The 16,097-nt window shown below is 37.0% G+C and overlaps 1 protein-coding gene across 8 annotated transcripts in view; it reads right to left on the reverse strand.

Moving 5' to 3' along the window:
* The window catches only part of TCF12 (transcription factor 12), a 159,082-nt gene that overhangs the window by 53,568 nt on the left and 89,417 nt on the right, over nt 1-16,097 (reverse strand). For all 8 annotated transcript variants that reach the window (XM_064389225.1, XM_064389220.1, XM_064389224.1 and 5 more), the window contains exons 7-8: nt 15,978-16,042; nt 595-730 (exon numbers count right to left, since the gene is read on the reverse strand). In XM_064389225.1, coding sequence (XP_064245295.1) covers nt 595-730; nt 15,978-16,042 — 201 coding nt within the window. The remainder of the gene's footprint in view (nt 1-594; nt 731-15,977; nt 16,043-16,097) is intronic.

Raw genomic sequence — 16,097 nt, forward strand, 5'->3', positions numbered from 1 at the left:
ACCTCCAACTATCCCCAGATTAAAATACTAATACTGTCACAGGATTATAACAATTTTTAAGCAAGTTCCTGCCTGCATATTTTGTAAGGTAGTTTGATTTTAGGATAAACTACTAGCCTCCAATTGCTAAGATCTTTAAAGGCATGTTGAACCAATTACAATGAACTATATATTGCCCTGAATAAAGTTACTTTTAGCATATAAAAGGATAATTGTTTCCCCTTTGTGTCCTTCCCCTACTAAATAATGGTAATGACCTCAAGGTCAGGCATTTCCAGGAGTTAATGATGGCACGGGTTAAGGGCACTCAGCTGGTCATCAGCTCCTATCCATCTGTCATTATTGCTTTTGCAATTAAGGGTTTTATTAGAGCTTCTTGTTTGTTTTGTAAGCCAGACTGACCAGTGTTGAATCGAAGCTAGCATCTCAAAGAAAATGTTAATAATTCCAGTTTTTCTCCTACATAGCAGTTTGATGTAATTTCATTTGCTCAGCACAGAGCAATCTCCTGTATATTAAATGAACTGTTTAAAAAAAAAAAGGTCTGCAGAGAAGCATCATGAACAAAAGTTTAAATCTGTCTGTATTACTTACCAAGAGCTGATGAGTCATGAAGTGGCCGTCGGCGCTGATTTGTGCCAGAAAATGGGTAGTAGGGTGTTCCAGGCTTTGCAGAGGATGACAGCTGGCCTGCACTGCCAAGCCCCATGTCAGACCGAAGCAGACTAGACTACAAAAGTACACAGAGAAAAGTCAAATTAAGCTCTATAACAATGCAGCTGTTAATATGCCAGGCTGACAAACTATTAACCACACTTACTGCTCTGGGCATTTATAGGAATTTACTGGGATTTAGTGAAGGTTCTAGAGTTCAAAAAAATGTAGACTTTTTAAAATCAATGTTCAGAGTATGTACTATAGCATAACGCAGAAAGGCAGAGCAAGTTTAGCTGTGAGCCTCCAGAAAGCCATAACCATTTCAGCTGAAAACATCTGAAATAATTAATTCATATTTAAATTTTAAACAAAAATCATAATCCTTTGTTTAGTTTGCAATATAACACTTCTTCTATTACACAATATAAACATAATTGATAAAAACTGCTAAGAGTTTATAGCATGACATTAAGTTTTAGCACATACTTAGAAATCAAGACTTAGATTACATTCATAAAAACATGGAATAAAATTGTCCAAAAAAATCAAATGCACACAAGAGATAACAGAGTAGATTAATGAACAGAACATGAAAAATTGACATTTTAAACACTTCAAGCTAACAAGGTGGCTGAACCCCTACCCTTTTTCTTCCCTTCCCATGCAGTACAAACAAAAACATTCTAAACACTTAACAAGTGCATTGTATATTGTTTGACCTCAGATTATTTGGATTTCCTCTGTAAAACTGAAATGAATGTTGGTGATTTAGAACAACACAGTTTTTCCACGGGTGATCTTATGCTTAGCTTTAGTCTGAAAATCCTGCCATGGAGAGAAACCCATAGAACTGTCTGTACAGAAAATGTTCTTAGTACCAGGTGGTAAAAATTCATCGTGTTTCACTCCTGGCTGGTGCATACAGCATTCCTCATGGATCCACTCCACACTGCACACAGCTAAAGACACACTGCTCTTAATGTTTGCCAGTGGTTTAAGGCCACATGGAAGCAGCAGCCTCAGAAGGAATTGGATTTCTTCAGCCATGGGCAGTACATGGTGCAGCCTTCCCAGACAAGGGGGTAAACACAGCTGGCAGGACAACGGGCATGTTTTGCTTAGACTCATCTGCACTGACATTTCACTGTCAGGTGATGCTAAGACAGGAACTGCTAACTGGAGTAACTTTTATGCCAAAACCCCACCTAATTCCTCCTTCAGCCTCGCTGCTCCCAAGCCAACATTCCTTGTCCCATGCAGCTGCTCTCCAGGAGGAGCCCTTGTCCCCACACAGGTTCCAGAGGTTTCCCCAAAGCTGCTGTGGGCTGGATTATGGCAGGAACGGCTCCAGTGCTGCTGCCTGCTTGGGATACAGCCGCACAGGCCACTCATTGCTCCTGCCTCTCCTCACTTCCCTTCTGAGGCCCAAATAGCTCATTCATAAATAAATGTATTTTTGGACTACAGTAGATCATCGAAACGGATCTGTCTGGTGTGAGGAGATGTGAAAGGTGAGGTTCACTCATACAGCCCACAGTAAGGTACTAAATGCCTTCTACCTTACTGTGCACTGCGATTAGCAGAAAATTAAGACTTCAGACAGTTAGAGAATATATATAAAATAAGCTCTTTTTTTGCATTGTATCATCATTGAAATTTCTCTTTTCTTGTTTGATGACTAATCTGAGCATAAAAATCTTATATTTTAATTGAATAGAGTGGGATGTGAAAGAATTGCCACATCACAAACTAAAGGAAGGCCCAAAAGTGTTAAGTATTTTATACAAAAGTGTGAAGATCAAAATTTATTAAAAATGTTACTGCATAGAAATAGCTTCCTCTCAGCTTCACTTCTTCACTGTTATTCTTACAACAGTCTTTGAAACAGAATTCTTAATCTGAAACTCACACTGAAATGAGATACTCTGATAGGGTGACAAAAGTATATAGCAAATACATACAGGGGGAAATCTACTGGTGGGCTGTTCCAATGTCTTCTAATTTTTACTTTGGTCAAATAGTTAAGATTTTATTGTTTTGCAGAAAACATGAAAATCAGAATATCTGGCTTACTCAGTATAAACCTCAATTTAGCAAAGATCCTATTCTAAGCATTTATTACAGTTTAAGAGGTGAACACTGCGCAAGAAACGTTTTGTGAAAAGCAAAACCAACACCAGCCAGAAGAAGAAATGAAACCAGTTCTCACTTCGGCCAACACTTGACCTTCTTGACCAAGAAGACTGAAGGCAAATTTCTTTCCATAGCCCGTGGGGAAGGGAGGAAGCACTGTGCTAGTTGTCATTTCAAGGGGCTGAGGCGAGGGCCCCCTCCCAGAACGGCAGAAGCGCCGAGGCTGGCAGGGACCTCTGGGGGTCAGCAGCACAGCCCTGCTCGCTCAGAGCAGCTGCCAAACACAATTAGGAACCACGGCCCAGCCACATTAAAGACAGCCCTCCCTGCTACCCCAGCATCTCCCCTGACCACTGGAGGGATTTTGGAAATGCAATGGGATCCATACAGATGCTTCCAAAAAAAAAAAAAAAAAAGGTGGGAGGGTTCCTCCACTCTTTAGGAGATGGGGAAAGATTTTTTAAAAAAATGAATTAAAAGAACTGACCAGTAAAAACTCTAAAATTCATTTCTACAAAGTAATTCCAAAAGGTATGAGTCTGTGTCTTTTCCAGACTTAACCTCCAACCTTTACTTCATGGCATTTGCCACTCTTGCTCTTGTGCTAAGTATTCCAGTGTTTGACATTTTCACCAGACCCTGAATTTCAAAGCAGCCTGGCTTCTACAATAACATAAAGTTAGTGTGTAAGCACTATAGTAGATACTCAAGCTATAGTAAATCTCAAGCTGTGCAACACACTCTGAAGAAGTTTTCTGATCTATACTGTGTTTGGGTAAGCATTTTTTTATTTATAAAAAAAAGGATTTAAAAAACAAAGCAACACAAAACCACAACCCTCTTCTACTATTGGCCCAACCAAATGTAACATCTGTTTAGAATTTTATAATTGTTCCTCAGTCTTCCAAAAGAAAATAAAAATAGATGTCATTAGTTCAGCTCATTGATTTTTCTGCCTGTTTGAACCAATTGAGAAAAAATATTGATTAGGACTGATCCTTTCCTAAGGGCATCTGATAAAGAAAGGAATACAAAAATACCACTGAGGATAGCAAAAAGCTTTGTATTATCAGCATCAAGCTTCTCCTGCCCCAGTGCCCGAGGTCCCTGCACAGAGGCAGATCACTTACACACGTGGTTAGGGGCATCTCCACAGAGAACCTGCACCCTCACGCTGAACCTCATCTGCCAAGCAGGCACCCAATTACCAAAGAATAATCAATGACTGGTTATTCTCCTGAATGCTTGTCCAAGTCCTTGTCAGTATTCCCATTGTAAATAAACAGGCATTACTCCTAAAAATTTGCCTCTTTGGATTTTACAATGCATATATCCAGTTTCAAGCTATATAAAAAAGTTATTTAATGCAATGTTTTCCCTAAGGAATAAGTTTTCAATAAATTTTTTAAAAAAAGAAAAAAAATTGCTTTTATTACAATCAACTAAGAACACAGCAAGCCTGATTCAGAAGAGAAAAGAGAAAAAGATGTGAAGATGACTGCTTTACTTTTGAGATTTATCCCTTTCAGAGAAACCAAGAACAGTTTTGACAGCCTCGGGGGAAATGGCATGGCCTGACCCAAATAGGAAAGGCTTTCACAAGGGCCACTATCTCAACAAATGCTTTAAAGGGGTTACTTTCCTAAAGAGTATTCTCATAAAAATGAAATGCAGGGGAGGTATCTATTCAAGTACTGCAAGGATGAGGTGTGGGGAAAAGAATCATATCTACATACTGGGGGTGGATTAATGCACCTTTCTCACAGGAAACAAGTAACTTTGCACTGCAGCTAGCTGCATTTTCGTGCAGGGAAAATTTGTTTCCATTCAAACAAGCCAATCAAATATATGCTTATATCAAAATTATAAGCCTGAGATAAAAAGAAGCTCCTCAGTCAACTTATCTTAAAATGACTTCTTAATTGATCCTTTCAAATAATTTAAGTAAAAAAGAGTTTGACTAATTCCTAAGTTTTCTTCTCTCCAGCCCAGCTCTATGACTCTTCAGGTACAATTTGATGTCAAAACACTGCTCTGCCTTCAATGAACTTCTAGGACACCAGCCAGCAGAATTCTAATACGTTGATAAACATTTCTTTGATTTTATTTTGATATTAAAAAGGAAAAAAAAACCCGTGGATAATTAAAGTCTACAGATGTCCTTACATAATATTCCTTGCAGCTCTCTAATGCTTAGGCTCTATGCAAACAGGAAAGCCAAGCTGTTCTGAAAAACACACAAACAGTTTTAACAAACACACTCCACCCATCCACTACCGATATACAGTATTACTTATTCAAAAATGTATTTGCCATAGGCAGGTAGCCTCGTGCTTCTTGGTCTAAATCTTGTTCACATTCTTTTCTTAAATACAAACACTGGCAAACACTTTAAAGAATTCAAATTTTCCCAGCATAGCCATAGCCAAACTATGCAATAGTTTCATCCAAATACAACTGTGTGCCTTTACATTATTCATTATTTTCTATCAAAAGAATAATATGGTTGAGAATAAAAGCATTAGCCCATTATATGCAACTGATTATGACAGGCCTATTATGCTGGCATAATAAGGCAGTCTGCTTTGGCAGTGAAATGAGAGCTGCAACTCACCAACTGCAAACTTAGATCTTGAAAACCTCCCCAACAGTCAACTAGATTCAACTAGATTTTATTTTTTCTATATTTTTGCATTAGCTTCCTTTTCACAAAATTTATGCTTTCAATCCTAGCAGTCAGGCTGTACCTATTTAAAGAAGGAAAACTGTCTAGAGGCAAAAAAAAAAGTACTTGAATTTTTAGTTAAAAATTATAAGCTTGAGTACTTTACTTTTACAAAATAATGTAATGCAACACCATTCATCTCAATCAAATCCCTCCATTATCCCGCCACAGTCACTGACAAACTCACTTGGCATCTCTCTGTTTCTCAGAATTACACAGAGCAGATGGCAAGTGCATTCCTTGCCTTACTGTAAACTTGAAATGTTGCCCTGGGTAGAGCACAAGTTTCATGTGCATGTCCTTTTTACTCAGCGAGCTATTTGGATGACTTACAGCATGGATATAACGTGTCTCAGTATTGCATGTCTTGCCTTATAGATAAACCTGACAATTTGCATAAACTGGCTTAAAAGAACATAACAAAACAAAAAAGTCAAACTCTGGTAAACTTGCAAAATTCCCCCAGCAAAGTTGTAAATTTTGTTATGGTGTTTCCAAAGGAAAACCCAGCACACCACTAAAACATCAGCTAACAATGGCTCTGAAATCCTAGTCCAGTAGAGAGGTTAGGGCTGCAAAAAGACCATTCACTTGAGTTCCACCTATGCAGTTCAAGCCAAAAATACAACTAAGATGTAAAGGGTTGAATTTCACTTTACTCAAGTCTCCAGTCTTTGGAAACTGTAATGAATATGCACTCCAAAATAGGAGCTGAATTTGGAAAAAACACTGACATATGATGTAAATTCATTTTAAATTTAAATTTTAGAGATATGTTTGCAATTATCAGCATGTTGTTAAAGAATCTCATCCTGAGAATATCATCAAATAGTAATGTGAAATACAGTGTTACCATTTTGAGAACAAAGGGACTCTGAATGAGTAATCAATAGCAACTGGCAGAAAATGAGGCATTAATTATGATCCTCTCTAGTGTTTTGTCTCAAACAACATTTCATTAAATATATTGTGCTAACCTGTACATCTTCAAGCCATTACCAATAGATTTGATCAGATACATTTTTGGTCTGTATCAGGAGGAGGAAAATATCAGAATTAGAAAACCAAAACAACATCTAAAGTGTTATATGATAACTTGAGCTTTTTTTTCTTGATCAATTTAAAGGAAATCAGGGGTTGCCAATAAAACATCTCAGGAGAGGATCCTCTAACAACATGTTGATAATTGCAAACATATTCCTCATTTAAAAAAAAATACTTAGGTCTTATAATCTCAGTGTAGTCTCTTGAAAATTTAATTATCATCTCCTATACCTAAAGTATCATGCAGGTTTGAGAAGATAATGACAGTCATCCATCAACTGCATCCTGCCAGTGTAATCAGGCTAATCTTGCTCACTGGATTTAAAACCAGCTACCTAGGGTACTAAACACTGAAGTGATGCAACATCATAAACAAAATTACATTTAGCTTTACTGTCTTTCCACTTAATGGTAACACCAGTGAAGATCAGGTTATCAATATATTCTCTTTTTATGCCAAAGCTTTTCCGGATCACCACGAGCTGCTTATTCATGTGTGCACCTAAGCAGAGGCTGCTGCTACTGTGGCAAATTCTGTTCATGTGTAAATATACTGGGACTGAGCACAGGGGCAGAGGAGAGAGAAGAAAGGAGTTTATTCAGAATTACATATATGGGGGTTCTTTAGCAGCGAGGAGAGCAAAGATTAAATGCAAAGGGAAGAAATCATTTTGTATCCTTTATGCATCTAGATGTCTTTAAAGACCCTGATTAACACAAGTATTTTGAAGAGTCCCTCTCTTCTCTTTCGCAATATTGTCTTCACTGCACTGATGCTGCATATTGGCAAGAGTACAAATTCAGTTTTATGCTTCTAAAGCAGCACCCTGCTGATGTTGTGTCCAATCCCGGAGGTTATGCTGCCTCAGCTTGTCTTCCTTCATCCCCCCAGGCAAGGTATTTTTGCCTTGCTGACTGAATTCTAGGAAGGCATTACTAAGCATTGTGATTACAGGTCAGGCACCCCTCCCTTTGCCTTTGAATCTTTTTGCTACATTATGAAAACAGTAATTTGAACAGCTTCCTTTCTGTGATTATACAAAAGCCGCTTTCTGGAAAATTCTAGAATTTTACAAGAGAAGTTGCTGAGTGGTTATTCATCTATTTTTTAATTTTTATGGTACCACCCTCCTTGCTTTCCTTTATGATTACAAGATACTAGCATGAGGAGTCAATATTATAATAAAGGATTTTATTTCTGAGTCTTATTTACAGAAGTTAGATTATAAAGGATATTGTAGAACTCAAACCATCTTTGCATCTGTTCCTTAGTTCTCAAACTATCCTCTGCATCTTCAGCAAAATTATTTTAAAATATTTCAGACCATTACTAGATCATATCATGTATATAATATGAAAGCTGTACATCTCCTCTCCCACACAACCAAGAGAAAAATCTTGCTCTAAGAACCAAATCAGAAAATTATTAACATGATGAGGGTATGTTAATAAAACAACCAGTTAATTGTTAGGACTTAACAAGGAGAACCCATATGTTCTCACATATGATCAAGGGAGAGCTCAGTTCAATACTAGGGTGCTAGGAAATGGCCAAGAGATATCTTAGGCTACAATCCTCCCTCCTGAATAAATGTCATCCTTCTCTCCCTGCTCCTCAAAAACCTGTGCCAGCAGGAGCACCAGTGTCTGGAAAAGCACTCCAGAACACAGCTGAAACCAAAACAAGTTGGATGGTTTAGGGCCATGAAGGAGGAATGTAAATGACAAACCTTGTGCTTCCTCCCAGCACGGCCTGAGTGCCCAGCTCTGCCCAGGAGCAGAGCTCAGTACCAGGCTGCCTACACCACTCAACTCCCCCTCCCCAGTCCGACTCGGGGCCTCTGTTCTTCTAGACACCAGTTATCTGTGCATGTGTGAAGCCTGGGAAGGGACTTGCTCTACCTATTAATTCAAAAAGGAAGGTAAATGGAGGCTTAACACACCAGAGTAATTACAGACAAAAGGAATGCACACTTCAAGAAAATCCAAAGGGCAATCCAGCTCATTCAGATAAGCAGGCATGGCTGGGAGTACAGAGCTGAGCTAATATTTTTCCCATCCTCCACTAATACCATAAATTTGTAACTGAGAACCACCCAGCTCTGATGCAACGCTAGACACAAATAGCAATTCACCAAAGAAGTTTTACCTGCACTCTGTGTTGTAGCATTATTTTTCCTTCCTTCTGTAGCAATATGCAAGATAATATGTATATTAGTTTACAGAATATCCATAACCTTAAATATAATCAAAAATAAACATCAAAAGAAAGGTGGCAAGGCAATTTGCCAACCCTGAACAGTGTGAGAAAGAGAAGGGCAAAGACAAGAAACTGTTTGCTTGGTAAAGGCATTGAAAATTATTCCTTACAGAGCTGCTCCCCCTTTATAAATAGCATGCCTCCTCCAACGATAACAAATTCCTAACACCTGCTACCCACTTCATTCCAGGGGGAATGTCTTCCCTGATTAACTTCAGGTGGTCACCTCCAGCACTGGAAAAAGAAATCTAGCCTGTGCCCCATACATTTTTACTTTCTAAAAAGGTTCTGCAGACTCCTTATCTGCTGAGTGACAGGAGATATTTTCCCAATAGCACAATAAGTAATTCACTTCTAATAAATCATGATGAAAAGAAAGTTAATATTGCTTGATTCTACTTGAGAAGTAAAATAAAGCAAAATAAACTAAAGTTCAGGCATTCCATCTGCCCTTAAACTATATATCCTTCTCCCCATCCCAATCTTTCAGGATGGTATCAGCTGGCAGAATCCAGAGTCACTGCTTCAGTTAACATTGTGTCAGCCTTCCTTCAGCAGCTGCATTTCTTAGAGATTGATAGCTCAGCTGTAAAAATCTGCTTCAGGGAGACACCTGATATCAAAAGTGTCAGAGAAGGGGAGATTAAAAAGAGAGAATTTACAAAATAAAACCAGTTTTTCAGCTTTAAAGTTATATTGGTACTAAAATCCCCACACATGTACAAGCCTTACATTTTTTAATACTTCCATAACTCAGTGTTATTTGGATTTAAGGAGACATCATGTTCTCTGTACTGCTTTTAAACTACGTGAGGAAGGAAGAAAAGCAACTGGTGCCACTGTTGGTAGCCTTTCTAGGGCCCACTCATCAGAAAGGTGCAGAAAACAATGTAATTTTCTGCCTCATTAGAAAGATCTATCGACAGCATCCTCAGACACACACCAGCAGAGAGCAGGAAGAGCTTGCTGGTTGTTTAATGGACACTGGTTGGCAGAAACCCTGGCAAAGCATCCTAGGAGCAAGTGCAGTGCCAGGCTGCCACGCTGCTCCTCGGGAGCACACCTGCAGCCTGAGCAGGATTCCATCGCCAGCCTTCGGCAGCAGCTGGCAAACACCAGCTCAGCGACCTTCTCTAGTCCAACTCTCACATTTTAAGGGACATCTCAGCTGTCAAATGCCACTAAAATCCTGCTCTACCCCACTATTCACAATCACTCATTTCTTTCACTGTTGTCACTTCTGAGTTTTTTGTACAAAACTTGTATTTCCAATTACATTTCTCAGATTCTTCTCTACTTTTCCATTTTTGTCAGTAAATCTCATTTCTGCTCCCCACATACATTTTGCACATTCTTATCACCTAACATTCACAATTTTGTCTGTATGCTTAATATTACAGCTATTTAATATTACCCGATGCTTTATTAAAAACATTAAAATCAATTTTCTCCATTACACCAAATATACATCTTACAGTTATATAATTTATATAACTGTACAAATTAAAATTACAATATAACAATAATTTATAGAATTGTTTGATATATAAATTAATATTTCTTTTAGCGAAAGAAATTTTAATATGAATTTATTAATTTATTGTTAAATATAATTTATTAATATTAATTAATGTGTTTAGGAACATATGAAAAACACATTTAAATTGGTGATATTGTCTGGTATCTATACTCTTGTTTTAACTTTTGCTTGCTTGATCCTTACCACCCAGCCAGTAATACACAAAAATTGGCATTTTTGCTTATGCACAATACGAATGAGCTTTTATGTTATCCCAAGACAGCTCAAATTTCTGGAGCTGCACCATTACACATACCTCAGCTATTAGAGAGTGAGCTCTGAGATAACTACTTGCCCCAACAGTGCAGGATTGCTCTTTAGGTTTGAATTCTGCTCAAGCTGCTTTAAAGTCTCTTTAAATTTTAAAGAGGCAAATTACTGACTACGCAAAGACAAAGTAACATATACTTGCAGTCATTTCTTTTGCTGAAGTGATCATCTGTTAAATTGCCCAAGAAATTGATGCTAAAGGCATTTTTTGGGTTTATTTCAAAAGTTCTTATAGTGTTTGTTAAGAAACAAATTTTTTTACACAAAAATAAAACAAACTTTTTAGTCCGTTAAGGATGCAACAGCTAACAAATACAGCTAATAAATGCTGCCATTTTATTCTTTAACAAATAGCTAAATTTGCAGGCAACAAGATGCAAACCTTTAAAGTTCCATGTTAAACTGTGAAGAAAGGAGAAATTGATAAATTCTTAAAAGTTGTCTGAAATCATGTCTTAACATGTTTACTTGAACTATATCCCCATAAGGAGCACTAAGTGTGGTGCTAATGTGCATAAAATGTTACTGAGATACTGCAAAATTCAGGCTAATTTAATAAAGCCTGATGTGCCTTACATCATGTTGCAATGATGCAATAATATGCTGCTAAATGAGTCACCTCACATTAGCTTCATGGCAACAGCAGAGCTGATGGCTACTGAAGGGAAAATGGGGTAGAAATATTACTGCAAATATTGATGGACCAGCTTTCTATTGGATTTTTTTCATCCAAGATAAAGCTGCCTTATTTATTGTGTATTACCAACATACACAAAACCTATATAATAATAGCAGCAAAAATGAGTTAGAAATCCATCTGCCACTAAATAAAATATATGTAGTGTACACAGTATCATATAGATCATCTCTATGCTGTCTGTGTAGTGCTACACATTTCATGCAATATGTATATACATAATGTACCATGGTGTATATTTAACTAATTATTATATACATATATATATGATTGTACATAGTCTAAGTGAAATGTAATTACTAAATTCAATCCACAGCTCCTTCCAGCACTCATATAATCTACAGTTTTACCAGCAGTAGTTTTTTCAAAATGGGTTTTATAAGTTCTGAAGTGTCCCATCATCATGTAGACCACAGAGATTAATGAGTAACAAAACTGGAGTAAATTAAGATACGACTCTTTATAAAAGGCTACACTTTAAACCACAAGTGCTGGATGCCTCTTTAGTTCCTGCCCAGCATCCATTACATTCAGCACTTGATTCCATTCCTTTCCCACACACAGGATAGAGTGCAGACTTCAAATTATTATGAAGAGAGGGAAAATGTGTTATCTCCACATGTCAAAAAATCCATCATGTCTATTTTTCATGCATGATTGGTAGAATGAAAATAGAACATTAAAGGGGATAGTCACCAACAATTTACTCTGCTGAGCCTGGTGATGCCAGTGGGGAGAGCCTGTGCCAGGCAATGAGAACAGGCACTGTGAGCTGAAGGAGCATCCCCCACCCATTACCCAGGGCACTCTCAGGCTCCTCGGGATAAAGTTACCTTCTGGGAAGACCCACACAAACAATTAGAAGAATTAGTCTAACAGCTCCACATGTACTGCACATTTATCTCAATTTCACTTTAAAAATAGTGCAGACCCCTGGCTTTGTTTGAGCTCAGACCTGTCAAACCAATGTGCAGTGACAGCTGGGGACCTTTTTGATGATATTGGAAATGGGAGTAGTGAATTCAATATCTGAAGTCTAATCTTGTTTCTTTCACATAAACTACTGTTTTCACTACAAAATCACACAAATGTGAAGAAAATCCCTTTTATTACAAGAAGCTTTCTGAAAATTTAACCTTTACCTGATTTATAAATTGTGAAAAGCTGCCATTCCCAAAACTGCAAATATATGGCCAACAAGAATGGTGGAGCTCTCCACAAAAATCACAAACCACCACCCTCCTTTCAATTCAAATACACAAAAAGAGACTTTGTGTCAAGTCATGTAGCATTGCATTTCATTCCGACAGCTAAATAGAGTTTTCAGTATTTCTTCTAAAAGCTGTCAATTCTTCCTCCAGGTAAAAATTTTTGACATTCATCTAAATCAGCTCTGCATAAGCCTTAATTTGCCATCTTACCCATCCACTTAAGAGTCTGTATACTTTTGGATGTTCCTTTTTGGCTTGTTTGAAACCTGATGAAGACAAAACCTGAGAACCTGCATTTCTTGCTAATAAAATATTTGTAAATTAGCCATATTTACACTCTTGTGACTAAATGTTACAGCTGAATCAGATTCTATTACCTAAGTCACTCAGGTTCCTAAGCTACATTGAAAATCAATCACACTTCAACTCCTACAGCCTAAATATAAAGCCTGTAGGTAGCAAACAGTCCCTACAAATCACTGCTTAGATTATTTTCAGTAAAAGGTGAGAATGATACTAAGACTCTGAAACATTGCAGTTTACAGTAAAATCTTGAGAATTTTCATTGCAGCCTTCTGTAAACTCAAAGTAAAAATTAAAACCCCTCACACTTCCGTACTAGGTTATTAATACCTTTTACACCAGTAACATAAGGAAAGGAGGTAGGAGAAGGACAGATTCAAGAGTATTTGGAGAAGTTTGATATTTTCAATTCATCTTATGCCAATGACAAACTCAGGAGACTGATGAGCTATTGCCATTTTACCATTTCAGAAACCTTAGCCACTGTCCTTGAAGAACTCATGGTTCAGAGCAGAGACTAGAAAAGAGTGGGGTTGGTTGGTTTCAGAGAGGAAGAAAAGTAGTGGCATGTAATTCCACAACAACCTAAAGCTTTTGTTTGTTTTTTTTTTTTTTATAATACTGGAAGAAATAGACTGCAAATGTCAGAAGACAATGAAGATATGATACTGGTTCAGTTGGAATACCCTATATAAAATTAATTTCCTTCTCAGATTGCAAATAGATGCTTTAATAAGGCTTTTACCACTTCCACATTTCACAGGTGAACTAAGGAACCAAGGACAACTAAAACTAGTGCTGAATACAGAGAGGAGCTGATAAAAAACAGCTAAGAGTTTATGATCAACAGTGGGTGAATGTATTAACTGAGACTTTGCAGGCGTCTGTTTTGGGCATCATTCCACCTCTTAATTAGTGACTTGGATGAAAAATGAAGACTACATTTACTAAACTAACAAAGCAAATAACCCATAAGGATCTACAAATGCAGTGCAAGCCTGGAATTCAAAACTGCACAGACAAATTTAGAGATGGTAGAAGCAATATGTTTAAAAAGTAAATACATTTTTGTACATGGAACCTGTAAACTGCAAAACACAGGGTGAGGAATAGCAAGCTAATTTCCCATTACCATAAAAAGGTACTGGGAAATTTTAGATCACCACGATTCAAATATATATCAGAAACTGGATATTTGTTAGGAAAATAGGCAAATACTAGCCAGCAAAACATTCACAGTACTGTGTGAAGGATGGAGGAAATTTCTTTTTTACCATTTTTACCATGGTGGTAAGGCCCTAGCTGAGGTACTTGACCTCATTTAAAGCACTGGAATTCCCTAGAGTTGTGAACCTAGTGAAGTACATGCAGAGCAGAGCAAAAGCTTTTCTACAAATATTTCAGTCTGAGATAGATCCTGTCACATAGCCAGTGTTAAAATATACCTGCACTCCACACACCCAGGTCAAAATTAACTCCAGTTATAGCTTATCTTTTCTAAGGACTCCTTATCACCTTCATCATCTAATGGTTTTTCCAGCCCCTACAGAGAGTAGATCCATGTCCACTGCCTGTAAGACAAGAGTTAGCTACTTTAATTACAATGATGTTTAGATAAGGGACCAGGGAAACTTTCTTAAAGTAATTACACTTCAGTAGTTGAAAACAAAACCCGGGGTGCCCATGCAGCCTCTTCCATCTCTAACTTTTTTGAGAACTGAAGCCTCTGTCAGGGACAAGGCATCTGATTCTTCATTTAGATTGCAACGACCTCTCACAATCACTTTGGACCTTCTCTATGACAGATTTCAAACACTGTAGCTGCAATGAGAGCTGTATTTCAAGCACTACCATGCATTCAAACAAACAAACAAATCAAAAAGATTCAGAAATCCCAGCACAGTCCAAGTTAAATGAATTCAAATGCTTTTAGATTTATCTGACAAAGACCAAAATAAAGTACAAACTGTAACTTATCACATGAATTTAAACTGAATTAAAATTTAATTGAAAGTTAACTCTATGTTCATTTTTTATTTTCCTTAATATATAACTAATACAGATTTACCTACAGTAACATTTTCCCCACATACTAAAAAATTTAAGGAAAAAGAAACTGAGGGAGATTAAATAGTCAGAAGCTTATCAAAGGGACACACAACAAAAAGTGATGTTAATAGAAATAAATATGTATAGGACTGCAGGGTTAAATAGCTATATGTAAAAAAATATTATTAAACTGTACTAGATAGAAACAATCCTAAACATACAGAGATATAAAATGATTTTCCTCACTGAGACACTGAACAACAGAAATTACACTCATTACTGCAAAGCAGAAAGGAATTTTATGCAAAGTTCACCTAAAACCATTTTCCAATACAAAGCATTAACTTAATGAAAGAGTAACGTGGATATTAATTTGATTCCAAACTAATGTCAAAATTAAGTTATTATATTTAAATACAGAACATACAGAGTTATTTCAACAATAGTAACTACACTAATACAATGTTTTACTGTCTGGACTGGCAATAATGTGAAGCCCATAACTCTCAGGTAAAGAGCTATACTGCTTTTTGGGAGAATGTTGCTGAAAGCTCACCCATACAGCTACAAATGGGTCTTTGTTTGCCACATCTGCGTTGCAGAGAAGTAGTAAAGGCTGTGAGAATGATCCTTTCTTAACAGGGGAAGCATTGCCACATGGTGCTGCCCATTCACACTTCCCAAGCTACTAGTTAAACACTGAAAACCAAGATGTCAAACTCATATGCTAGATGTTATCCTCCAGAATAAAAAACACTTCTGAAAATATCTGCTCAAAGGAAATAGACAACCTACAGTAAAATCAAAAAATTATTTTTCTTTGAGAAAATAAACATAAATTAATTTCTTAGAATTATAAACATATTAGTTATTTAAATCTTTATCAACAGACACAAAGTAATCACATGCTAATTATACTTTTTAAACAGTCAAACTTCCTGTGCATTCAAAACAAACTTTTAAACAATGATCAAAGTGTTCTTAATCTGGCTCATTAGAAATAACCCGAAGAAAATCATCATTGTAAAATGAAGAAACTCTGTACTTACTTGACAGCCAGGTAAGCCTGTATCTCTACCATACAGTGGAAATGGACCTCTGTCAGAGGTTTTTCCTATAAAAGAAAGAAATTTAAAATTAGATTATTTTTAAAATCCCTTAGACATCCA

Source organism: Passer domesticus, chromosome 14 (genome assembly GCF_036417665.1).
Source record: "Passer domesticus isolate bPasDom1 chromosome 14, bPasDom1.hap1, whole genome shotgun sequence".
NCBI classification, from domain to species: domain Eukaryota; kingdom Metazoa; phylum Chordata; class Aves; order Passeriformes; family Passeridae; genus Passer; species Passer domesticus.